This window comes from Mustela nigripes, chromosome 13, assembly GCF_022355385.1.
Source record: "Mustela nigripes isolate SB6536 chromosome 13, MUSNIG.SB6536, whole genome shotgun sequence".
In the NCBI taxonomy this organism is placed as follows: domain Eukaryota; kingdom Metazoa; phylum Chordata; class Mammalia; order Carnivora; family Mustelidae; genus Mustela; species Mustela nigripes.
In genome coordinates this window covers 140,144,015-140,170,682 of record NC_081569.1, presented here as the reverse complement: position 1 = coordinate 140,170,682, position 26,668 = coordinate 140,144,015, and the positions used below count along the sequence as shown (strand labels likewise).

The 26,668-nt window shown below is 45.8% G+C and overlaps 1 protein-coding gene across 4 annotated transcripts in view; it reads right to left on the bottom strand.

The window, feature by feature from the left end:
- The window catches only part of EML1 (EMAP like 1), a 173,411-nt gene that overhangs the window by 51,063 nt on the left and 95,680 nt on the right, over nucleotides 1-26,668 (bottom strand). For all 4 annotated transcript variants that reach the window (XR_009399216.1, XM_059373956.1, XM_059373958.1 and 1 more), the window contains exons 2-3: nucleotides 24,008-24,190; nucleotides 8,990-9,125 (exon numbers count right to left, since the gene is read on the bottom strand). Coding sequence is in view for 3 of the 4 variants with exons in the window: in XM_059373956.1 (XP_059229939.1) it covers nucleotides 8,990-9,125; nucleotides 24,008-24,190 (319 nt within the window). In the remaining variant the exon portion in view is untranslated. The remainder of the gene's footprint in view (nucleotides 1-8,989; nucleotides 9,126-24,007; nucleotides 24,191-26,668) is intronic.

Below are 26,668 nucleotides of genomic sequence, written 5' to 3'. Positions count from 1 at the left end.
CAGCAAGTTCCAATTCTTGCAGGAGATCACTCATTTCAGTAATTACAAAATGCTCTTATCTCCCTCTCTTCGTCATGTCCTAGGAAGGCTAGTGGTCCTGGAGAATCTGACGGATCTTCAGAAACTTCTGTTCTACCATGTGAACCCAGATCCCTAAACCCAGGGGGTGACTGTGTCACTTCTGATCAAGGGACAGGGGCCAAGTCATCTTCCTCTGTTCAATGGCAGAATGACTCTATCTCTATTTTGCTACAGAAACAGACTCAAAAGGTGAGTTTAACATCTACATTTCAATGGATCTGACTTATAAGGAAATATATCAGAAGTAATAATAATAATTAAAACTCCCCCCAGAAAATCAGATTTCCTTTTCTACTTTTTGAGATTGCGTGCGTGTCCAGCATTTACAAATGGGTCTTTCTAACAGGTGTAACCATTTTCCCAAAGCACTGTCAGTTGTTTATTTGGAAGTGATAGATGCTTATCCCCCCTAATTTACACTTGGAACAGCGTGTTTTTAAAATAATGCTCTGTTTTGTACCAGTTTTGTTCTTTTGATCTCTCTTCTCACAGCTCCACTATTGTAAAACTCTACTGAGGAGCAGAAAGAATGAGTGATTGTCTCTGTTCTGAGCCAGTGGAAATGTTACTCTATTGTCCGCGTTAGCACCCCGCTGAGCTAGGTATGACCTAGAATGTCTTCCCCGGATTTTCTGCCTTTTTTCCTTTGACTAATGGAAACAAAGCTTTTCCCAAGGATTCCAAATCAAGCCCCCAATCGAAGTCTTAATTGGTGACACAAAGCACAACCGCTGGGGGCTGGACAATTTCCAAAGCAGATTTTGTTCTTAAGCACCAGGCTGAAAAAACCCATAGGACAGAAAACAAACATATATCCATCCACACAGTGCAGATGCCCCGACTTGGTTAATTTGAAACTCGGATTATAGAAAAATTCCTGCATGATTGTAAACATATTTGAAACGTCCTGAAAGCTATTTTATTCTTAATATTCAGGATGCCCAGAGTGCTTCTTGCTCTTTTCAGAATTCTCTCCTAATGAGAGATCTATAGGAACTTGACCACAGAGGAATAATTAGAGGCTACAGTTTGGGTTTCCAGCATCCAAGTGGATGGGAACTCACATCCACAGATGCCCATAAAAGCCAGAAAAACAAAATTAATGGATCATCATGTCCTACCCTGAAAACCAAGAGTCTTGGACACTCAATTGAGAAAACCACGTATTACTGGTTGGCTGCTTGACAACAGCTGATTAGACGAACCAAACTGATTATTCTGTAAAGTAAAAAGAAGCATCTGCAAAGGCCTTAGAATATTTCTGGAAGGAAGGTTGTTGTTTAAGTGTTGACACGTACACAGGCACACGATATGGCGGCTACAAATAACCAGGCTTCCTTCCTCCCTCCCTTCTGTCCTTCCTTTCCTCCTAAGCTAATCTTGCTGAGAGCAGTCACTAACCATGAGCTCTCGTGAATAAAGCTGACACGGGGGCAGAGGACCCAGGCCTCTGCTCACAGCAGATGGCCAGTTCTGTCCTTGGAGTCCAGCCCCTGAGCCCCTAAGCACTCAGCAGTCCTATCTCCCAGACCTGCTGCCACAAGGTCCCATCAGCTGCTCCCATCGGCACCCACGGGGACATCTCAGAACATTGCTGTCCTGACAGCAGCGCGGGCCATACAAGAGGAATCATTTCCAAACGGTAATTATATCAAGTGCTTTTTATGAGCCGATGTAAATGCTGACCTGGACATCTGGGGGAAACAGCCTAGCATCGTGGGAGGAGCACAGGCTCTAGATGCACGTGAACCTGGGTCTGAGCCCCTTCCCAGCTCTGTGCCTGTGGGACCTGGGGACGTTTCCTCGTTTTTCTGAGCTTCAGTCTTCTTATAAAATAGAAATACTAATATCTACCTTCCAAGTCATTTTGAGGACTAGTGATACCAATATTAAAAACATGGTACTTTATATGCTCCTGTTATTATTGATGAATGATTTCTGCCAGCTTCACTGACTTAGGGGGGCCCAAAGCACCCACGGATGCCTCCGTGTTTTCACACCCCGGGGAGAGCATCCGTCCGGTTCCGGAGCCCTGCCTCACTTCTCTGGTCAGTTCAGAAACCTACTCCCCAGCCTTACCCTACTCTGAGTACACGTTTCAAACACTAGAACTGAAAGTACAATTTGCCAGGAATTCTAGCATTTATGCCACATTAATCTAGCATTAATCCTACGAGGTCTAAGAAAGCCATCCACAGTCTATAAAGTGAAGAGCATTATCACATTACATCAAAGTTACTTAGGACCAGAGAGAATTCTACAAAATCAAGGAGCAAGAATGTTGGAAGTAAGCTCTCATGAAATGAACTGAAAGCCAGAAATTGTGTTTGTATTTCAATTTTTCCTTTCCTTTTTTTTTTGCCCTGAAAAAAGTTTTTATTTTACTTAAATTCCAAATATATAAGAGGTATAAATGATAAAATTCTATTTTATTCAAGAATAAAGGGAAAGAATTTCTCATTTTCTATTAGTAATTTGCTACTTTATTTATTTTTTAAAAAAGAAATTTTTTTTGAGTAGTCCCCACACCCAATGTGGGGCTCAAACTTATGACTTCAAGATCAAGAGTCGTAGACTCTACTGATTGAGCCAGCTGGGCACCACAATAATTTGCTACTTTAAAAAGTCACCCTTGAGGGGGTGCCCTGGTGGCTCAGTCAACTGGTTAAGCATCCAACTCTTAATTTCGGCTCAGGTCAACATCTCAGGGTTGTGAGATCGAGCCCCATGTTGGGTTCTGCACTGGGCATGGAGCCTGCTTAAGGGTCTCTCCCTCCCCCTCCATGTGCACTTGTGTGCTCTCTCTCTCTCTCTCAAAAAAACGTCACTCTTGAAATACAATGTTTCGCTCTTGAATAACCAATGTGTCGAAAAGGAAATCACAAGGGAATTTAGAAAATATCTATAAACAAATGAAAATAAAAACAAAACACCCTAAAACTGTGGTATGCAGAGAACACAATACTGGAGGGAAGTTTACAGCAGTAAAGATATGCGTTGAGAAGAAGGATTTCAAACAACAACCTAACTTTCTACCTCCAGGAACAAGGAAAAGGAGAATTGAAACAAAAGTTAGTAGAAGTCAAGGACCTAATAAAGATTAGAGCAAAGATAAATAAAACAGGGAATAGAAAAAAAGAAAAAAAATCAATGAAACTATATATTTTTTTAAAAAGATCAACAAAATTGACAAATCCTCAACTTGACTAGGAAAAAAGAAAAGAGACCCAAATAACTAAAATTAGAAATGAAAGAGGGGATTTTATAGTGGATGCCACAGAAGTGATAAGAATTCTGTGGGACTACTATGAGCAATTATATGCTAACAAAGTGGATAACCTAGAGGAAATGGATCCATTCCCAGAATCATACAACCTTCCAAGACTAAATCATGACGAAATAAAAACCCCAACAGACCAATAACTAGAAGGAAATTGAAAAAGTAATAAAAAAAATCTTTCAACAAAGAGAAGCCCAGAGCCAGAGAACATCACCAGAGAGTCCTACCAAACATTTAAAGATGAATTAACACCAATTCTCCTTAAACTTGTTCAAAGAACTGAAGGGTGGGGGATGGGGGTTTTCTTCCAATCTCATTTCATGATACCAAAACCAGACAAAGACACAGGAAGGAAAACTATTGACTTATATCCCTGATGAAGCTTGAAGCAAAAATCCTCAATAAAATGCTATCAAAGTGAATTCAACTGCACATTAAAAGGATTACAGGAGTCTCCCCCTCTTCCATGGAGTACATGTTCTAAGACCCCCAGTGATGCCCGAAATAGTAGGTAGTACCAAACCCCATTTTTACAGCTTTTTCCTATAAGTACATATCTATGATCAAGTTTAATTTATAAATTGGGCACAGTAAGAGATTAAAAATAATAATTAAGAATAAAATAGAACAATTATAACAACATACTATAATAAAAGTTATGTGACTGTGGGCTCTGTCTCTCAAAATATCTCTCATTATACTCTACTCACCCTTCTTTTTGTGGTGATGTGACACAGTACCATGTCTATGTGATGGGCTGATGTGATATGAATGAGGTAGGCACTGTGACATAGTGCCAGGCTACTGCTGACCTTCTGGTGGTATGTCAGAAGGAGGGTCATGTGCTTCTGGACTGAGGCTGACTATGGGCAGCTGAAATTGCAGAAAGCAAGACCACAGGTAAGAGGGAACCATTAGACCATAGCCCAGTGGGATCTAGACCTGAAACGCAAGGATGGTTCAAAATACAAAAACCAATGTAATACACCACATGAAGGAGAAATACCACATAGTGAAGGAGAAATACCACATCCCTATCTTAATGGATGCAGAAAAAGCACTTGACAAAACTCAACATTCTTTCATGTTAAAAACTCTCAACAAATTAGAAATAAAAGGAAACTGTCTTAACATAATAAAAGTTCACAGCTTTTAAATTAAAAGCTCACAGCTAACATCCTATGCAACACTGAAAAACTAAAAGCTTTACCTCTAATATCAGGAACAAGGCAAGGAGATCCACTTGTGTCACTCCTGTTCTACACGGTACTAGAAATCCTAGCCAGCACAATTAGATAAGAAAGAGAAATGGAATCTACTGACATTAGAAAAGAGAAGCAGTTATCTCTGTTTGCAGATGGCATGACCTTACATGTAGAAAGTCCTAAAGATTCCACACACACAAACATTTTAAACCTAATAAATAATTTAAGCAAAGTTATGGGATACAAAAATCAGCAAAAATCAGTTGCATTCCTATACACTAAAAACGACTAACACAAAAAAGGAAAAAATCCCATTTGCTGCCCGATCAAAAAGGATAACATACTCAGGAATAAATTTAACTGACGAAGTGAAAGACTTGTACATGAAAAACTATAAAACCTTGCTAAAAGAAATCAAAGAAGACATAAATAAGTGGAAACCCACCCCATTTTCATGAATTGGAAGACCTAATATTGTTAAAATGTCTATCCTACCCAAAATGATTTATAGATTCAATGCATCAACGTGGTATTTTTTGCAGAAATAGAAAAAAAATCCTAAAATTTAGAAGGAATTTCAAGGGATCCTGAATAGCCAAAACAGGCTTGATAAAGAGGAACAAAGTCGGAGGCTTCAAAGTATCTGATTTCAAAATAAGCTACAAAGTAACACTAATCAACTTGGTGGGGTATCTTTATTAGCACAAAGAGAGAAAATAGATCAATGGAACAGAACAGAGAGCCCAGAAATAACCCCCTGAGTATGTGGCCAAATGACCTTCAACAAGGGAGCCAAGGGCACACGACAGGAAAAGGACAGTCCTTCTCAACAAATGGCAAAGGGAGAACTGAATAGCCACACGCAGGAGAATGAAGTTGGACCCTGACCTTAGATGATACACAAAAATTAACTCGAAAGGGGTGCAAGACCTAAATGCATGACCTAAAACCATAAAAGCCCCAGAAGGAAACACCAGGGGACATCTTTGGGATATTGTATTTGCCAATGATTTCTTGGATGTGGCATGAGGAGCAAAAATAGACACTTGGAACCACATCACAATGAAAAACTTCTGTGCATCAAGGAAACAACAGAGTGAAACGGCACTCTACGGGACAGGAGGACATGTTTGCAAACAGCATCTCTAATGAGGAGCTTACACCCAAAATGCATAAGCAAATCCTACAGCTCTGGAAGAAGGACAGGAAAAGGAATAATTTAAATGATCATTTAAACAATAATTTAATTTAAATAAATAATTCAAATAATTAACATTGGCAAAGGGCTTGAACAGACATTTCTCCAAAGAAGATACACAACAGCCCACAAGCATGTAACAAAATGCTAAATATCCAGGTAGCTGGCTGGCTTGGTCAGTAAAGTCTGTGACTCCTGATCTCAGGTCATGAGTTTGAGTCGCATATTGGACATAGAGATTACTTAAAAAAAAAAAAAAAAAAAAAAGATGCTCAGTGTCACTTATCGTATGAGAAATGCCAATCAAAACCACAATGAGGTATCACCTCATATCCATTAGGATGGCCACTTGCAAAAGAACAGAAAATGACAAGTTTTTGGCAGGGATGAGAAGAAATTAGAACTTTTGTACTAAATGTTGGTGGTGGGTATGTAAAATGGTGTCGCCGTTATAGAAAACAGTATGGCGGTTCCTCAAAACATTAAAAATAGAATTACCTTGTGACTCAGCAATCCCACTTCTGGGTATATACCCAAAAGAATTAAAAGCAGGATTTTGAGGAGCTATTTGTACAACCACAGTAACTGTAGCATCATTTACAACAGCCAAGAGGGAGAAACAAGCCAAATGGCTATCGACAGTTGACTGGATAAAGAAAATGTGGGGTGTGGGGGTGTGGGGGTGTGTGACACAGACTTAAGAAAGCAGGAAACCCTGGGGCACCTGGGTGGCTCAGTGGGTTAAGCCTCTGCCTTCGGCTCAGGTCATGATCCCAGAGTCCTGGGATCGAGCCCTGAGTCAGGCCCTCTGCTCAGCCGGGAGCCTGCTTCCCCCTCTCTCTCCGCCTGCCTCTCTGCCTACTTGTGATCTCTCTCTCTCTCTGTCAAATAAATAAATAAAATCTTAAAAAAAAAAAAAAAAAAGACAGGAAATCCTGTGAAATGCCACAACATGGATGAAGCTGGAGGACAGGACGCTACTTGAAAGGACTTGGTCACAAAGGGACGAATAAACGGAAAGCAGTCAGAGTCCTGAGACAGAAAGCAGAAAGGTGATTGCCAAGGGCTGGGGATAGGAATTACCATTTAACAGGTGTAGAGATTCGGTGTTGTGAGGTGAAGAAGTTCTTCAAACTGAAGGTGCGCAGAGGAGAGGGGGTGGGGCTGGGGGAAGCGGGGGCTGGGGACGGAGGAGGGCCTCGTCCTGACGAGCGCCGGCCTTCGTGCGGAAGCGCTGAATCGCTCTACAAGCAATTCTCATTGAAACTAAGACAAGTCTGTAGGTTCACTGGGTTGGAATTAAAACTTAAATAAATAAATACATAATTTTAAAAAGAAACAGAAAGAAAAGATGAAAGACTTCCTGAGATCTGAGATCTGCTGCACAACATAGTGCAACAGTCCTTAACGCTACTGAACTGTGCGCTTACAAATGGCCGAGACGGTACATTTAATGTGTATTATAACAGATGGCAATCGGAATCCTAAAATAAAGTCGGCCTTGACCATCTTTGAAATCTAGACCAAAAAAAAAAAAAAAAAAAGGTAGTCCGTATCTACTGTCACCCGTTAGAATGCAGGAGAGGTCACTTCACGCTGATTAGAAAAATGATTCAAGCAACTATCACACAGATACAACATGAGGCTAAGAATGTCATTTTTAAGTTTCAAAAAGCCTTGCAAAGTCAATTTTTTTTTTTTTAAAGATTATTTATTTGACAGAGGGACAGTGAGAGAGAGCATGAGAGGGGAGAAGGTCAGAGGGAGAAGCAGACCCCCCGTGGTGCCAGGATCCCAATGCGAGACTTGACCCCAGGACTCTGGGATTGTGACCTGAGCTGCAGGCAGTCGTCCAACCAACTGAGCCACCCAGGCGCCCCAAAATCAATTTTCTTAAAATTCCCAAACACTAAGCACATGAAACTCTATCTGATAAACACACAAGGGAAGTTCACTTGTTGAGTGAGAGCACGAACACTATATATTTGAAAGAGAGAATGGGATGGCCACGCTCCTCCAAGTCACAGCCCAGCATCTGATCCAAAGCCTGCAAGCCCGCTGGTGGTCCCTGTGTGGCCCGGCGCCTGCTCACGCGCCCTGACACGGTCCCTGCTAGGCAGCTGGTACCGTAACGAGCCCGAAGAGCTTCTACGGTGGGCTCACTGCAAGCCCAGCAGGCAACACGCTCAAGAATTTCTTTAAGGTTTTCTAGACTCTATTACCATCAGGTGTTTCATTTTCTAGAACCTAACAGCTTAGACAAGTGGCCTGGCATATAAGATACGAAATTTTAATATGACAATCATGACATTATAGAAACGTTACAAGCAGACTATGCTCTATCTGACAGACAACACTCATATGTACAACTTCACCATTAAACACAATTTTTTTTTTAGATTTTTTTTTTAATTTATCCATTTGACAGAGAGAAATCACAAGTAGACAGAGAGGCAGACAGAGAGGAGGAAGCAGGCTCCCCGCTGAGCAGAGAGCCCCATGCGGGACTCGATCCCAAGACCCTGAGATCATGACCTGAGCCGAAGGCAGCGGCTTAACCCACTGAGCCACCCAGGCGCCCCTCACCATTAAACACAATTTAAAAGTATGAGCTTATCCAGATTTTATAGATAAAAAGTTAAGGTTGGTACGGCAATCTGAATTTTGCTCTATGCCAAGTATAAAGCTGGGAAGAGCATATCTTTCTTTTTTTTTTAAGAGCATTTTTTTTAAAGATTTTATTTATTTATTGGAGAGAGAGAGAGAGAGCGTGAGCAGAAGGAGCCACAGGCAGGAGACCCCCACTGAGGAGGGAGCCCGATGCCGGGCTCGATCTGGGAACCTTGGGATCATGACCTGAGCCAGAGGCAGGTACTGACCGAGCCACGCAGGTGCACCTGCATTTTTTATTAGTTTTTAAAGAGCATATTCATTTTTAACACAGGTTACACTCCCATTTGGGTTTTCAAGAGACCCTCGAGCAAAAATACAAAATGGCACACTGTGGTGTTAGCCAAAGAGGTTTCAAAGACAGTAAGATTAAGTCTAAAAGAAGCAGAAAAATACATTTACAGAGGTCCTGATACGGCAACACACCAAACATCGTACTTTTATTGAGTTTTAACTCAGACAAGAAATTAAGAGGTGTCACATAAAAAGGCAATATTTATTTCAAACCTGAGCTGGAACACCTTTTCAAGTTGGGTTAAGGTACTCGGTACCTACCTTTTGGTTGAGGCGGGCACAGCAGTTTCTTTCCTGGTCCCCGAGGGGGACGGGAGGGAGCCACTAGGTTTCTTTGGTAACACAGTGCCGTTGTTGACAGTGGTCCTTAAAGGCAAGGTCTGCACCAGTGGTCTTGCTGTGAGACAAGCAGAAAACGCAATCAGAGCTTTCCTCCTTTGTCAAAGTAACTTTTTACAGAACTCAAGGTAGATGGGGCGGCAAGGGACATCGATTTTAAAATGCTGGCAGAACTGACAAAGGTGCAAAGAGAACTCAGAGGAGACTGTCAACAAAGGGTGCTGAACAATGAGGCTGGACACAATCTCCCCCCTTATGCGGAAACGCACTGGAAATGGACCGAAGACCTGGGGTAAAATGCAAAACTGTAAAACTTCTAGATGAAAACACAGGAGAAAACTCTGTGTCCTCGGGTTTGGTGACTTTTCAGATACAACACCAAAAGCACAGTCCCTGTAAGGAAAAAAAAAATGATGGCTTGACTTCATTAAAATTATAAAAATGTTTGCACCGTGAAAGACATTGTTACAAGGATGAAAAGACGGAGCCACGAACCGGGAGAAGATACTTGCAAATCACGTATCTGACAGAAGACTTGTATACAGAATATAAAAAAGAATGCTGAAAACTCTGCAGGCAGAACACAAGCCGCCCAATTAAAAAAATGGGCAAAAGATCTGAACAGACACTTCACCAAAGAAGATCTACAGATGGCAAATAAGCATATGAAAAGATGCCCGGCGTCTTTTGTCATTAGGGAAATGCAGATTAAAACAATAATGAGATATCTCTATACACCTATTAGGGTGGCTAAAATCCAAAAAACAAACAAAATAGCGATTGCTGGCCCGGACCAGAGCACCAGGGACTCTCATTCATTGTTGGTGAGAATGTGAAATGGAAGGCACGTTGGAAGACAGTTTGGTGGTTGTTAAATGAGCCCATCATCACGTGGCATGAGGTCCTCAACTGATCTGAAAACTTATGTCTCTATAAAACCTATATTTAATACTTACAGCAATTGTATTCATGACTGTCAAAACTGGAAGCAACTGAGATGTCCTTCAGTTGGGGAGTGGCTAAACAAATTGTGGCCCATCCAGACAACGGAATAAGATTCAGGAAAAAAAAAAAAGAAAGAAAGGAAGGAAGGAAGCAATATGCATAGACAGGGACGAGCCTTAAGTCCTCACTGCTTCGTGAATGGCTCCATCTGCATGATGTCACTGAAGGCAAAACTACAGAGACAAAGACCAGACCAGTGGTTGCCAGAGGTTGGCCAAGTCAAGGCGGGGAGCTGAATTAGGGAAGATGTGAGAGCATTTGCAGGTGGTAGTCTGTATGAGGCTGTATGGTGGTGGCTAGGTGACACCAAGCATCTGTCGAAACCTCCAGACTCTTAGAGCACAAAGAAGGAAATTTAATGTATGCTGATGAAAATCCGTTAGGGGCTGGGGGAACCCATGATGGAGAAAAGAATGGAACTATGCCACAAGAATGTGCTCTAACCTCTTGGAAGGGGGTGGCCAGGAAGGGGCTGTGGAAACAGGGAGAGAATGTAAGATGGCCAAGGAGCCCATCTGTGCACTGTGCTTGGATCAGTAATGTTGTTTTCCACCAGGCATGGTCGGTCAGCATCCCTGAAACCACTGTCGTGCGCCCAGCAGTGAACAAGGAAGATGGTGGGAGCCCAGCGCCTCACTGTTGCAGAGGGAGGGTACAGACAAGCAAGGGGGATGGCGCTGAACCAGCTGACGGTAGGAGACCTCCCTAGGAAGCCATGTTTAGCCTGATGCGGCGACAGGTACAAATTATACCTATGTGTGTAAACATGGGTCAGTAGAAACACACTTCTTTTCTTTTCCTTTTTTTTTTTTAAGATTAATTTATTTGAGGGAGAGAGAGAGAGAACATGCAAGCGGGGGGAGGGACAGAATCTTCAAGCAGATTCTCCACTGAGCGTGGAGCCTGACATGGGGCTCGATCTCACAACCCATGAGGTCATGACCTGAGCTGAAACCGTGAGTCGGATGCTCAACTGACTGAACCCCCCAGGCGCCCCAGGATAAACATATTCCTCAGCTCTGCCTGCTGAGAATACCGGACGCAAGGGCACCCAGCACCCAAGCCCTGGTTACTAACACAATTCCGCAACAACTAAGAACCAGGACTCCTCAGGGAGATGTCCAGATCTGGGGCTGGGGCAGGGCGCTCCATCATGAGCTTGGAGCCACCTGGACAGATAGAGAGTCTGGACGGGCTCGGAAGCAAGAGTAAAGCCCCAAACCCGATACAGATGGGGCCAAGTCAAAGGGCCCCAGGAGTCCACTGAAAGAGCGCCCCTAGTGGCCAGAGCTGGGACCACTTCAGTGAGGAATACAGACAGTAGCACCAGATTATAGCCCAAAGCATAAAATAAATACCCAGGATTCCAGACTGACAGAATGACTGGATAAATAATTAAATGGGTAGGAAAAGATCATTTCTCTCGTGCAGAATTCCAGATCATTTACGTAGATGGTTTATCCCCAAGGAGGTGGCGCACAGTCCTCTATTCGGCGTGGGTTGCATGGTGACTGCCTTCCACGCAGCACAGGGTGGCGGCAGGGCGGGCAGTCACTTCACTGTGGACAAACCTGGTGAACTGTATTTGGGCCAGCGTCACGGTGATGAGTCACGTCGACAGTATGGTCCCTGGACAGGATGGGACAGAAATACCCTTTCCCTCTACAGGCTTCTCCCTACACCCCAGGGCCTGCCAGACAAACCCAAGTCAAAAGACAATGAACTCTCCGACCAGGGCTTCTCCAAACTGTCGGTCATCAGAAAGAAGGAAAATCTGGGAAACGGTCAGTCTAGAGGAGCCTCGGGAGAGAGGACGACCGAATGTAGTCCCGGAGGGGATCCTAGAACAACAAAGGAAGGATGTTAGGGAAAAACTAAGGAAATCCCGATAAAGTGTGCCTCTGATTAATAAAAAATGTGTCATTAGGGCGCCTGGGTGGCGCAGTCGGTTAAGCATGTGACTCTTGATTTTGGCTCGGGTCATGATCTCAGGGTCGTGGAACTGAGACCCACGTCAGTCTTTGCACTCAATGGGGAGTCCGCTTGAGGATTTGCTCTCTTTCTGCCCCTCTCCACTGCATGCTGTCTCTCTCTCAAATCAATCAATCTTTTTTTTTTTTTTAAGGTGAAATAAGAAATAAAGCAAGTATCATTGTGGCATACGAATGTAAAATGTTACTCGCAGGCGGAACCAGGTGCGGCTGATGGCAACGTTCTGTATGATCCTTGCAACTTTTCTGTAAATCTAACGCTATTCTGAAATCAAAAAATCGATTTGAAATGCTAGTAGAATTTATTTTGTGCATCACAGAATTAAACCTGCCTTGACTGAGGTTCTTGAAAACAATGGCAAAACTGCACAGAATGTTTTTAACACACCGACACCTTTTGGTTCCTAAGGCAGGGAGTTGGGCTTCTTTCTTTTTTCAGAAGTGACAGAGAACAGCAAAAAGCACAGGCGGTGCCCCACCACACTCCGCGCGCTCTCCTTCCTCACCTCCTGAGCACCGGCCCACCCGGGGGCCCGGCATGCTGGGACCCAGCCTCCCTCAGCAAGACACCGCGGCTCCCGAGCCGGGACCCCCATCTTCTCTCCCATCTGCCATGCCCCCTGGACAGGACCCTTCTCCCCTGCAGAAGGAAATTCGTCGTCACCGTCATTGTCACTGCCCTGCCTTCTCTCTCTGCTTTGCCCACTACTTCTGTTTCCATTCTGGTTTTTGTTTTTGTTTTAGTATATGGACGGGGCTAACCGGAGTTCCCTCAACGTTCCATCCACCGGAACCCCTGGATGTGACCTTATTTGGAAATAGGTCTTTGTCAAAGTAATTAGTAAAGATGAGGTCATACGGGATTAGGGTGGGCTCCGAACCCAGTGATGGTGTCCTTGTGAGGAACAGAGAAGGAACACAGAGGCCCCGGGAGAGAAGGTCAGGTGACGGCAGAGGCAGAGCTGGGAGCGAAGCATCTAGAAGCCAGGGAATGCCAAGGATGGCCAACAGCCACAGAAGCTGGGACAGAGGCCTGGAACAGTCTCTCGTAGAGCCTCCAGCAGGCACCAACTGGCCGTGCCCACGCCTTGCCCTCAGCCCAGGGATACTGGTCCTGGACGGCCGGCCTCAAGCAGCGTGAGAGAGGGAGTCTGCTGTTTCAGGCCGCCCAGTGTGCGGCCCCTGGTCACAGCAGCTGTAGGAGGTGAGGAAGATGCATCCGTCAGCCGGCTGTCCCTTGATTCCTGCTGCTCCTGCCTGTGCAGCCTGGCTCCGAAGCATGACTCCTAGACCCGAGGGAGGGTCTCCTGGGAGTTTGGTCAGCCCTGTCCAGGCTCGTCTCCCCGTGGCCCTCACCTTGATGTCCCTCGCCACCATCCCCGACGGTGCCCCGGAGCCGCCCACGGTGGTACAGGTGGTCAGGACGACACAGAACGGAAGGGCAGCTGCACATGCTCGCTGTGGGGCAGAGTGGGACCACTGGCAGGGTGCGGTCTCGTCCTCCTGGGACCTGCATGGGCGGGGGCTCCTACTTCACACCCGCCCAGAGAGGAGAGGACGCGGTCCGACCCCCGGGTTACGGCGCTTCCCACAACCTCTGCAAGCTGCTCTCATTCTGTCCGTATGGCTTTATTTCTCCCCCTGCGTGCCCAGAGTCTTCCGTGCGCCCCCCACAAACCAACAAGCACAACAATGCCACGTCCTTAGCTTTGCCTCTGCAGGGCTCGCGCACCTGAGTGTGCCCTGACTCACCCAGAGGGCGCGTTACAGTACAGACCGCGGGCTCCAGCCCCAGGGTTTCCGACGCTGGGTCTGGGGTGCAGCCCGAGAATCTGCCTTTCTAACAAGCTCATGGGTCGTGCGGCCATCGCTCTGGGGACTACACTTTGAGACCCACAGCCAAGGCCATTGTGCCCCCGTGTCATCCCTGGCCTCCCGATGGTCTCTCTGAGCTCCCGCCCCCACGCCAGTTTGTACCTGGCAATTTATCCCTTGCTTATATACTGTGGGGGGTGGGGGGGGGGACGCTAACCTTACTTTCCAGAGTAACAGTGGACACCTGTGCTGGGGGGGTGTCGCCTAGATCTCACCACCCTGTGTATGTGCCAGGGAGGCAGCCTGGGGGGACAGCTCTGTCCTTGGGCTGAGAGCAGAGCAGCAGCCCTCACGCCCCTCCCAGGCCCCACGGACCGAGGGAAGGGAGCAGTTGCCTGAATGTAAAGCGAGAAAACCTGCTTGGGGAGCAGCGGCAATGCTCAGGGAGGACATGGCCCGCCAAGGGACCCCCGTGTGGAAGGAGCCAAGGAAGAGTAAATACTCTGGCCTCTCTCCCTCCCCTCCTTCCAAGCCCCAGCGAGGGCTCCCGATGCCCCAGACTAACTGGGAGGTAGAGGCCAAGGGCCTGCCGGTGAGGTCCCCACGGGTCGGCCTGCAGGGCAGAGCTGGTTGGAGGAGGGGACAGGAAGGACCCAGAGGGGCTCACAGAGGACATCTGGCACGTGTGCCCAGACTGCCCACCCGTCCCCTCACGCTCGAGGTGAGCCTCCTCCCTGCTTCCAAAGCCCTGGCCTGTGCTGCTGCCCCGGAACGCCGCACGGCAACCGCCTGTTATTCCCCTGTCCCCTCCATCGACGAGGGAGGCTCCGTGAAGGTGGCACGCCTTCCCAGAAGGTGTTCAGCCAGGATTTGGAGATCAGCCTGTGCTGGATTTCAAGAACAAAGCCTTGCTTCCAAGAGAAGGCGTCATGTTACCATTTCTGAGTCATTATGAAAATTTCATTTCTTCTTGAGTCCTAATTTCAAAGTTCAGTCTCATAATAACCTAGTTCTGTCTTTCTCCCAAAAAGGGGGCTGTGATTGTAGAAGCCCACGAAAGATCAGCTCCATGGGCAGGCTCTCTGACCTGGGGCAACAGATCTTGTACATTAAACTATGACAGAGGATGCCTGGGGGGCTCGGTCGGTTAAGCGTCTGCCTTCAGCTCAGGTCATCAACCCAAGGTCCTGGGATCGAGTCCTGCAATGGGGTCCTTGCTGAGTGGGGTTCCTGCTTCTCCCTCTCCTTCTGTTTGCTGCCCCCCAACCCCTACTTGTGCTCTCTCTGACAAATAAATAAAATCTTTTAAAAAATGATCGATAACAGGGCATCATCAGAAGCAAACAGAATCCTTTAAGTTCTGATGAGAAATCATGAAAGAAAAGCCGAGGATGGGGCAGGGGCACGGTGACCATCCTTGGAGTGACGGAGTGGGTGAAGAGATCTTGTTAGGGCCACACGCCTATCTGGGTACTATCCCCCGGTTTTGCTCGCCACTCACTTGGTTAATAGCGCTGGAGCTGCCCCCAATGTGCCTGCAACCAAGTGGCCATTGTGCTCACGATGCCTCAGCAGGTCGCTTCCGTGCTTCCTCACCTAGATGCGCTCAGCCACTCAAGGAGGAAAGGGGGCCGCCATAAAGGGAAAGTTCCGGAAGAAAAAAGTGCCTCCCGGTGTCCAGTGTGAACAAGTACCGGCCTGGATGGGGAGGACACAAGAGCCACTACAAGGGGTCATTTTCAGACAAGTGATCTTCAAGACCGAGGAAGAGAAGCAGCACAGGGAAAGGTTCAGACATAATTTCCTCTCATCAGGTGTGAAGATAAATGACTCCTTTGCCACCACGTGACACTCAGAGATGAGACATTCTTCTGGTTCATAAAAGGGATCTTTTAAATAACATTTTAATTGTTCCTAGGGGCAAAACATAGACACACGGCATGAAAGAAGAATTTCTCAAATAAAAGGGGAAGGAATGATAAACGGTGTGTATTCAGAATGCATTCGTTGGAGCCGTATCAGGACGGCTGGAATCTCAAATCTCGTGGGAGACTGAGAAGCACAGAGGACTGGAAGGGTGAGACAGGCTGGCCTCCCTCGCAGTGTGGCTGACTTACAGAGGCTCGGAGAACTCACGACCCTTCGAGCCCCAGCTTCCCTGTGAGCGACGGGTAGCCCCAGCCAGCCTGCAGGGCCACTGCAGGGATCAGGAGTGAGAGTGGGAGCTGTGCGCAGCAGGTCCGGGCTGCTGCAGGCACACAAGAAGTGGGGGCTCTCATCCTATGGCTACAACCAGATGATGAAATGCGTTTGGCCATCAGGGTGCAGCTGAACCCCCGGAACGTGATGGGAGCGGAATTAGCGTCTCTTGTCAGTTATGGTCAGAGGCACCTTCGGCGGAGTCAGACCCACGAGTGCCCTCAGCCGCACCCAGCACACCCAGGCACGGACAGGGGATGATGCTTGGTAAAGTGAGGGCGGCAGGGGAGTGTAGGTAGGGGCAGGACCACAGGTCTGGGTACGAGGGCCACAGTGCTAGCCCCAGTGTGTCCCCAAACTGGCAGTGTGACCCGAGGTCCCATTTTTAGTTCAGATGTGTTTTAAGGATGTCTCTTCCCACCCTGAAATCGGATCCTAATGATGTAGGAAGAGTGCTCTGAGTTTCCATGACTTCGCCACCCTGAGTTGGTTTGTAGCCAGACCTGACAGCCCACCAGGGAGCTGAGCCACAAGGCAGACATGCAGGACCAACAGGTGGTCGTTACTTGGCACATGCTTTCAGAGAAGGTCCTCGATAAACTACCAGGAGTTAAATTTTCTGCAAAATGACTCCACAGCATGGTAGCTGAAAGTCTCTGGCTCTAATAAAAGTATTTGCAATCTCAGGTCTAAAACAGTCACGATTAAGCCTGAAATGAATTTCTTTTAAATCCTTCTAGGTGGTAGGATTGGAATATTCAGACTTCAAGGATGACTACCTGTGATGACGTATTTTCAAAACTACCATTGATATAAATGCAGAAATTCGAGGGTAACTAGTCAAACCTACCAATGCTTATTATCATAGATGTTACAACCTGAAGACCAAGAAACCCTTTTCATTCACATTACAGTAATAACTCAATATGCAATATTTGATAGGTGAAACATCCCCGTAGGTTTCAAAATAAATTTAATTATGCAAGTGTGACTATGTATGTGGTTATGTGTAGAAATTCAAAGTTTAATTTTAGCATATCTTACCATTATGAATCTAGACTTCTTAATTATCCATTTATTTTATTTTGTTTATTTTTTAAAAAATTTTTATTTGACAGAGAGAGCAATAGCAGGAGCGGGAACACAAGCAAAGGGAGTGGGAGAGGGAGAAGCAGGCTTCCTGCTGAGCAGGGAGCCCACTTTGGGGACTCGATCCTAGGACCCCGGGATCATGACCTGGGCTGAAGGCAGATGCTAAACGACTGAGCCACCCAGGCGCCCCTATTTTATTTTTTTTTTTTAGAGAGAGAGAGAATCTCAAGCAGTCTCCATGCCCAGCACAAAGCCCACCATGGGACTTGATCTCACAGACTTGAGATCATGACCTGAGCCAAAGTCAAGAGTTCAACACTTCACTGACTGAGCCACCCAGGGACCCCAAACTGGAAGGAATCAATTTATAGGCTTCATTTATTATTATTATTATTATTATTATTATTATTACAAGTAGGCTCCACACCCAGTGTGGACCCCAATGTGGGGCTTGAACTCACGACCCTGAGCTTGAGACCCTAATTATCCATTTCAAAATTTATGAGATGTCCACGTTTGGAACCGGAGGAGGCAGACTGTGTCTGCTACTTGGTGAGACAAAGTGGGTCATTAAGTCCTGGGGAAGATCCCGTCGCTGACCACCCAGCAACGTGACCCGTGCTCTCATCCTCTGATGGGCGGTCCTGCGCTAGGAACCTGTCCTAAAGACATACGGACAACGGCGCAAAATGCGTTAACTTGTAAGGTGAAGTGTGGCATCACCTGTAAGACAGAAGACCATGCACAGGGACAGGTGGGGTGATCCGTGGGGGACTCTCACCTCGGCTGTGCACGGGGAGTAAGGAAGATCCTGTTACACCCAGGGGGGAAGATGGAGCACAAAGCACTAGAAGCCTGACGACTTTCAGCAGATTTAAAATCTTAACTCTTCTTGCATGCTTTTTTAAGATTTTATTTATTTACTTATTTAAAAGATTTTATTTATTTATTAGAGATCACAAGCAGGCAGAGAGGCAGGCAGAAAGAGAGGAGGAAGCAGGCTCCCTGCTGAGTAGAGAGCCTGATGCGGGACTCGATCCCAGGACCCTGAGATCATGACCTGAGCCGAAGGCAGAGGCTTAACCCACTGAGCCACCCAGGTGCCCTAATATTTTATTTATTTAAGAGAGAGAGAGAACGAGAGAGCACAGAGGGGGAGGGACAGAGGGAGAGAGATTTTTTTAAAAAAGAGGATCTTTATATCTTGGGAAATATATACTAACATATTTATAGATAAAATGATACAATGTCTTGGGTTTGTCTTAAACTAATCCTGATGGGGTGAGGGAAGTAAGTCACAAGGGGATAATAAATGAAACTGGCAACATGTTGATAAATAATGAAGCCAGGTAAAAAATAAAAGGTATTTTTCTTTCTACTTTTATATACATTTGAACATTTCATAATATAAAGTTCTTTATTTTTTAAGATTTTCTTTATTTGTTTTAGAGAGAGAGAGAGAAAATCTCAAGCAGACTCAGTGCAGAACCTGATGTGGGACTCGATCTCACGACCCTGAGATTATGGCCTGAGCCAAAAATCAAGAGTCAGATGCTTAACCGACTGAGCCACCCGGGCGCCCCATCATAATACAAAGTTTGAACGCAATCCTTCTTAGTCTCTGGGAAACTGACTACATCTACCAAGCCTTCTCATAATTCATTAATAATGCCTATCTAAACCGGGGAAGGCAATTCATGGGGAAAATGAGAGAAACCACAGTGTGTTGTCTTAAAAAAAAACCCAAAAGCGGGACGCCTGGGTGGCTCAGTGGGTTAAAGCCTCTGCTTTCCACTCAGGTCATGATCTCAGGGTCCTGGGATCGAGCCCTGCTTCGGGCTCTCTGCTCAGCAGGGAGCCTGCTACCTCCTCTCTCTTTCTGCCTGCCTTTCTGCCTACCTGTGATCTGTCTGTCAAATAAATTAAAAAACAAAAACAAAAACCCAAAAGTTATGCTCCGTAGTAGAGCCGTCTGTAAGTCGAAAGACAAGGAGAAAGCACAGTGTAGGAGAGAGAGGGACTCAAACTGCTGACTGCACTGAACCGGGATAAAGAACTAGTTATTTGTTAATTTCGTTCGCTGCAGAGCGTGTACAATTTTAATTAGTGAGTTGTGCCTCGCTCCTAAAGTCTGTGAAGGGACCACACATAATGTCTCGCACCATCACGTGCCAAATACGAGCGATGCTGTGTGGGACACTTTGCAGATCTTGAGAGGAGAGCTCTCGTTTGAAGTCCTTTGGTTATTCATTTCCTGAATATTTGGTTTGATCTGAATAATGCAAATTGGAGTGATACTGTTAAGCAGCACAACACAGATGGTGGGAAGAAGGCATGTCCAGCCAGGCCCTGGGGACCAGTCCCGGATTTGTGTAACCCGGGGTAAATAATCCAATTTCCTAGAGGCTGTTTTCTCATCTGTAAAATGGGCCTGACAGCACCTACTTCAAAGACCTATGGAGCGGGGAGACGGGATCACAGATTCAAAATATCTACTGCGATGTCTAGTACCCAGCCAATCAATAAATGGTAGGTACACCCATACCTACTGATTCTGAAAATCAGGAGTGAGCATCAGGGTAGCAGAGGCTACTGAAAGGTGAGCCGCAGGCTGCTTTTAGCAGTGGCCTCAGGGGCTAAGTCCTGACACCGGAAGGTCTTGATGTCCCAGAACAGCAGGACCCATGTGCACATGAGCATCTCTACCAGAAAGTTTTGGTTCTACTTAGTAATTCTCTGATCTGTTGATTAATGGGGCTCAGAATATAACCAATAAAAAAGGCTGCAAAAGGTATGTTAAAGTTTACAGAAGGCAAGCTTCCAGATTATGGTCTGTATCCACAAGCAAAATGTAAAATGAAAATTGGAATTACTTGCTAGTTAATGCATAACAAAGTGGACAATCCCAGATACATGGGACAGTGACTACATTTTACAGTGAAATCTTACAGCATTCCCCTAGCACTGAAATGGAAATTAGCCATGCATGTATACAATGGGCTTATTATGAATTTAACTCCAAACCACAATTCCTTGTCTTCTTGAGAACATGCGTGAGCCAATGCTGGCCTCAGGACATTTGCCCTGAGCCCTGCTGTTGTTCTCAGCGCAGTGAAGATCAGGGTCAGGAGTAAGAAAGGAGTAATTTATATTTTTTAAATTTATTTTATTTATTTGAGAGAGACAAGGAGCACACAAGCCGGGTAAGAGGCAGAGGGAGAAACAGACTTCCCGCTGGCCTTGATCCCAGGACCCCAGGATCATGACCTGAGTCAAAGGGAGATGCTTAACTGACTGAGCCACCCAGATGCCCCAGAAAGGAGTCATTTTAAAAACACAAATTTCTTCTGCTTATTACACTAAAGAATATTTAGAAACCAACTAAAAGATATAAAAAGAAAAGCAATCCCAATCCTACCACTCAGGAAAACAAGCCATCAGTGAACTCTTGGCTCAGTTCTTTTCCGTCTTTTTGCACAGATTTTAACTATTTACTCGAATTATGCCATGTATACATGTTTATATCTTGCCCTTGACTTTATGCAAAGTACAGGCACTTTCCCTGTTGTTACCAATAACACAGACGCTCTTCACGATGAGGCCGTAGGAAGGGCGGGCCCTGACGGCTCGCGCTCCTTCCATCCCTTTCTACCCGTTCATCCCCCAATAGCACGCTGTGGCCGTGAACTCTACTCACGAAGCTCTCCTGAACTTTTACTCACAAGAGCACCTCGAAGGGGGTCTTTCTCACTGCTGGTGAGGAGCACTTTCATATTGCCAAGAATTTTAAAAATATGTGCCTTCACCAGCCAGCTGATTCCCTTCTCTCCACTATATGATCACCCAAGCTCAGCATCATTAAAAAATGCCAAATGTCCCAGTCTGAGAGTCCATCAAATGTAAGGAAAGCAAACCTCGCAGGCTGAGGTTCTCCGGAGAACAGGGCGAGCGGCCCTCAATATTCAAACAACAACAACAACAACAAAAACCAAAGGCAAAAGAAAAGAAGAACAGCGCAATTTGGGGAGCTCAGGTAGAGACTGAGCACCTCCTGAGGCCCAGGGCAGTATCACTGGTTAAAAATCCCAGGGGCAGGAGAATGTTGTCAAAGCAGAGTGGTCCGCGACGTAGCCCCCCTGTGTAAACTCCACGTCCACAGGCCCCGCATCAGCTGGGTTGGCCACAGTCTGCCCCCTGTCTCGGGAAAGCCATGAACTTGATCTGACCGTGATTACTTGCCCGAGACTGTAGTTCTCACTGTTATGCAAGTGAAGCCCCACGAAGAATAATGAAGTAAGTCAAAGCTAAAAGGTCACAGAACTTTCTTGACATAAGTGAAGTTCTGTCACAGAGAGAGATTAGAATCATGATGGAGGGACTCGCAGGCCACACTGTGGCTACTGTGCAGACCCGGCACCCAGCCCGGGCTGTCTCGGAGCTGGACCCCGCTGAGTGCTTTGAAAGCTCCCCGCCCCCGGGGTGGTCACAGCCGTTTCTGCCACAGGCAAACAGCCCAGAGATGTACACCCAGAGCTCGAAATGCCAAACCCGAAGCTTCTGACCAGTTCGTTCGCATGCCGTGTGTCCCGTCTTCTTCAAGTCTGCATGGGGACGGCAGGCCAAAATAATGGAGAGTGTGAGACTAAAAATAATGGGGCCTTTTACAAGAAAAGGAGGTTTGCTTCCGATCCGTCTTGTGTGATCCCCGAACTGGAGCTGTGGTTACTGAGGACAGCTCTCCAGCTAGAGGTGCACAGGCATCCCCAAGGCTTCCCCCAGAAGGGAAGCCGGGACCCAGAGCTTCAGACAGGCCCCCGCTTCCCTGTCCTGCAATCACCTGCTTGGGGGAAACTGGCCCACTGCACTCCACTCACCAGCTTTCTTATCTCTGTTCTATCTCTTGGGGGTGACCCCCTGGCTAGTATGCTCCGATTTACTTTTACTCGTGAAGAGAATCTTATACAGAAATAGAGCTCACTATGAAAACAAATTACTCTCTTAGATGAACTTTTATAAAAACCAAACTTTACTCTTAATCAAAAGAAGAAAACTCCTCAGTAGGTGTCTTGTATCATTTTTTCCCGAATTAAAAAAACAAAAAACAAAAAACAGAACTTTTGGAAGTCTGACACTTTATGGGAAGCAACACTTTTGAATATACTCTTTAGGGTTTTATTTTTGGAAAGCTGAGCAGGTCAGGAATTCCTAAAGTAACCTGCTTTCTGTTTAGAATACCCTGATTGCTCTAACTTAGCAGGAAGAAAAAAACAGGATTTAAAAGGATTATTTAAGGGGCACCTGGGTGGCTCATTTAGTTAAGCATCTGACTTCAGCCCAGGTCCTGATCTCGGGGTCCTAATCAAACCCCTGTTCAAGCTCCCTGCTCAGTGGGGAGCCCGTTTCTCTGTCTCTTTTTGCCTCACCGCCCCCAGCTTGCGCTGTCTCTCAAATAAGTAAAATCTTTTAAATAAATAAATAAAAGGGTTTTTCAAGAGGTAGTGTTACATGGTAACAGATGGCTACACTTGTAGTGAACACAGCATACAGAGATACTAAATCACTATGTTGTAAACCTGAAACTAATGCCACATTGTACGTCCACCATACTCAGATAAAAATAAAATTACGGAAATCTGGAGACATTGCCCAGCACATATCTCTTCATGGAGCTGGTGATAATTACCCAGAAGGACAAAGAAATAGATTTCTTTCCATGGAGATGTGAAACATAGCCAAGTACTTGAGAAAAAAGTAACATATGCACCATCAGACAGTACTCTCTCCTGACTCCAAGAAAAACATGGTAACTGTGAAATAATTTGTTAAATCCAAACAACCAAAAAAAAAAAAAAGAAAAAAAAAAGCTAATTTTAAAGGGACATTTACATGCCAGTGTGATCTCAAATGTTTTAATCAAAGGGTTTTAAGCCACGATGCATTCTGTTTTCTAAAGTGAGCCACGAGGAGCAGACGATGAGCAGTGGATATGGGTTGCAAGCAGACATCAGGGACTGACTGCGACTAGCAAGACAGAAGCTTTTATGAGACGTTGTACTTCCAAATTTTAAGAAGAGGGTCACTACAAAGTTACTTCAAACACAAATATTGCTTTTTTTATGTTTCACACACACACACGCCACGGGGAAATGAAATGATGATTTGAATTTGCTGGAAACCCACTAGGTACTGGATTCTGTAGCAGGCTCCGTTCTCCTGGACAGCAGAGCAGGAGGTTCGAAAGGAACAGGAGGCTGTGCCCGGGAGGAGCGTACTAGCTCCAAGCGGGCGCAGTGAGGGATGTTCTAAAGTCCTTGCGGGTTCTAAACTCCTCAGGGAAGGGCCTGCCCTCTGGGCCCCCAGTCCTCGGCTCCGAGCTCTGCTGTGGCGTAGGATAATTAGCTATTGGCTGGGCTGAACTGAATGGTAGCAGACAAGCTGAGTACAGAGAAAGAGAGGAGAGGCACTGAGAAGTTTCTAGGGGGAACAGCCTCTGGGAAGCCCACAGGATTGTGGGGTTTTTGGTTCTAGGTTCTGCCTCGCAATGTACTCCCGACCTAAACTTGTCAACAGTTGCCCCCAGCCGTCCACTGTGGGTGGTTCCAAGCCTTTCCTGATCACCTACACGTGTACAGCCCTGGGCTGAACAGCTCACTGACTTCCAGCCAAAGGAACCCTGTCCCACCTCGTGGGAGGGTTCTGGCAACCCTGAGACCAGCTCGTTGATATTTTGGTCTCCTGTCTCCATCACTGGTCACTGCTGAAAACCGCGTGTGTCCGCTAGGGACAAGCCCCTGCTCCAGCCCAAGTGTCGGCTGCTCTGCGCACCAGAAATGCCCACCTTTGGTAGGTCCTTTCCTGTTCAGCACAGCCTGCTGCTCCTCCGTGATGTTGAGCCGCCGAACCACGTCCGCCAGCGCCGATTTGAGCAGCTGGATGTCGTCTTCTTGCATCTGGACGCGCTGCTCCAGGGAGGCAATGCGGTCTGTCACCTCCATGCTGCTGGCAGCCGAGGCGCTGTCATCTAAACCAAAGGAGAGGAAGCAGGGACTCTTTAGTGCTCCCCAGAGAAATCAGACCGGCCCCCGTGTGCACACACACGGCTAAAGCATAACCGTATTTACCGACAGAAGGCAGCTGCTCTTAACGCAGAAACCATGGGACAGCGCGACTACCCAGAACTACGACGGTACGGTCTCTTTCATTCTGCTTGTGCTTTTCATTTCTTTTTAGCTGTGGGTTTTTTTTTTTTTTTAAGATTTTATTTATTTGTTTCAGACAGAGAGGGAGAGAGACAGAGCACAAGTAGTGGGGAGGGTCGGGCAGAGAAGCAGACTCCCACTGAGCAGGGAGCCTGATGCGGGGCTCGGTCCCAGGACCCTGGGATCATGCCCTGAGCCAAAGGCAGACACTTAACTGACTGGGCCACCCAGGCGCCCTTAGTTGTGGTTTTATTGGTCACTATATTATTCTAGATACAAAGCAATGTTATTTTCTTTCCTATGACGTCAGAGACCTCAGGGGTGGGGGCAGGGGGCAGCTAGGGTCACCCACTTCAATTTCGCACACACTGCAGAAATCCTTCTAGCTTTCGAGCTGTCGTTGCTAGCAGATGGGGTGGTCCGACAATCCTACGACTACACTATCTCCTGAAACCAATATTACGCACTGTATGTTAACTAACTAGAATTTAAATAAAAATTTGAAAAAAAAAACTTTCTGCATGATTTCACGATGTAACTAATGTATTATCTTTCTCAGGTAACATAGCTTTAACATAGCAGTTACCAACTGCTTTGGTTTCGGGATTCATGTGTATTAGTAACAATTACTGAGGACCACAAACAGCGACTGTTTGTGTGAATTCTGTCCATCAATATCTACTGTATTGAAAATTAAAACAGGCATTTTATAAATATTTAATTATGACCTATTTAAAATGGCAAAAGCACGACACGTTCAATAGCACATTTGTATGGAACATTGTTGAGTTTTTAAAAACAAAAATAGTTTTTAAAAAGATTGACATTTTGAATATCTAAAAATTTTCTTTAATGTCTGACTTATTAGAAAATAACTGGATGTGTTTCTGCATTCAATCTGCTGTGATATGCTAATTTGGTTGGAATATATAAAGAAAATTTGGCCTCATGCTGACATGTAGTAGGAAAAGGAAGAAGTACTTTAATAGCCTCTTCAGATAATTAGGGGTAATCTTGTTATTCAGTCAAAACACAATAGATGGTAACATTACAAAAGTTAGCCGCAATGCAGAATCTAAGACCATATAAATAAAATTGTTTTACGTTGTTAAAAATGAAAAAACACAAGACTACACTATTTATCAGTCATGCCTGCTAAGGTCTGGCTATTCGGACAAAGCAACATGAGAGGTCAGATCTGTTTGGTAAGCATCCCCTTAGAGCGATAGCCATCCCAGTCTATCACATTGAACCATTAATTGCCAGTTCCTTATCAAGGCCTCCCCAGTTCCACACAGTCTCTTTGTCTCGGGAATTCGTTTCACGCCATTCCTCCTTTCATCCTCTGAGCTTTGGTCACACTGACCTCTCGCAACTGCCCTAACAGCTTTGGTATCTGCTGTTGCCTTTACTTGAAACATTTCTTTTTCTCTCCCCCCGCCCATCTTTCCTTTTCCTTTTCTTTTAAATTTTTATTTATTTATTTATTTTTGAGAGAGAGAGAGAGAGAGAGAGAGAGAGAGGCGGGGGGGGGCGGAGGGAGTGGGAGAGAGAGAATCTTAAGCAGGCTCTATGCCTAGCACAGAGCCTGATGCAGGGCTCGATCTCATGACCCTGAGATCATGACCTGAGCCCAGATCAAGAGTTGGACAGTCAATGGACTGAGCCACCCAGGTGCCCCTACTTGAAACACTTCTCCATGGGCTCTTTGAAGGACCAAATTCTTCTATTCTTTAGGTGTCAGCTCAACTGGAGCTCTCAGTGACCTTCCTAACCTAAGGTCAGTCCTTGGATCACCTCAACCTAATTTATTTCTTCTACAACATTACTGTGCTCTCATTAGCTTATCTCCTGTCCTCTGACTAAAACATAAGCATCATGGAGTTGCTTCTACCTTTAGGCATGACAGACCCTTTATGGACAGCACCACCTGCCCACCTGCTCACAGAGGGCAATTTTAAGCCTGGAAATTAAACAACTACAACCAAACCAAACCAAACCAAACCAAACCCAAAAAACTACCTGAAAGTACTAGAGAGGAGACATAGGTATGTAGACTCTGTTGGGGGGGGGGGGCTTCACACACTCACTTTGAAAAATAAACAAGTAAATCCCTTTTGTGTGGCTTCTAGCCAGATCTAAGCAGTACATGGCAGGGGTGAGGGTATATGTGGGAAACCCTGTAGCCATTTTGTCTGAAGAAAACCAAGAAGTGAAGTCCAAAAACTGTGAACACTGAGGAGAGGGGAAATTCCAGAAGGGAAGACACCAGAGGGGGATTCCCAAATTCTTTCTATCTG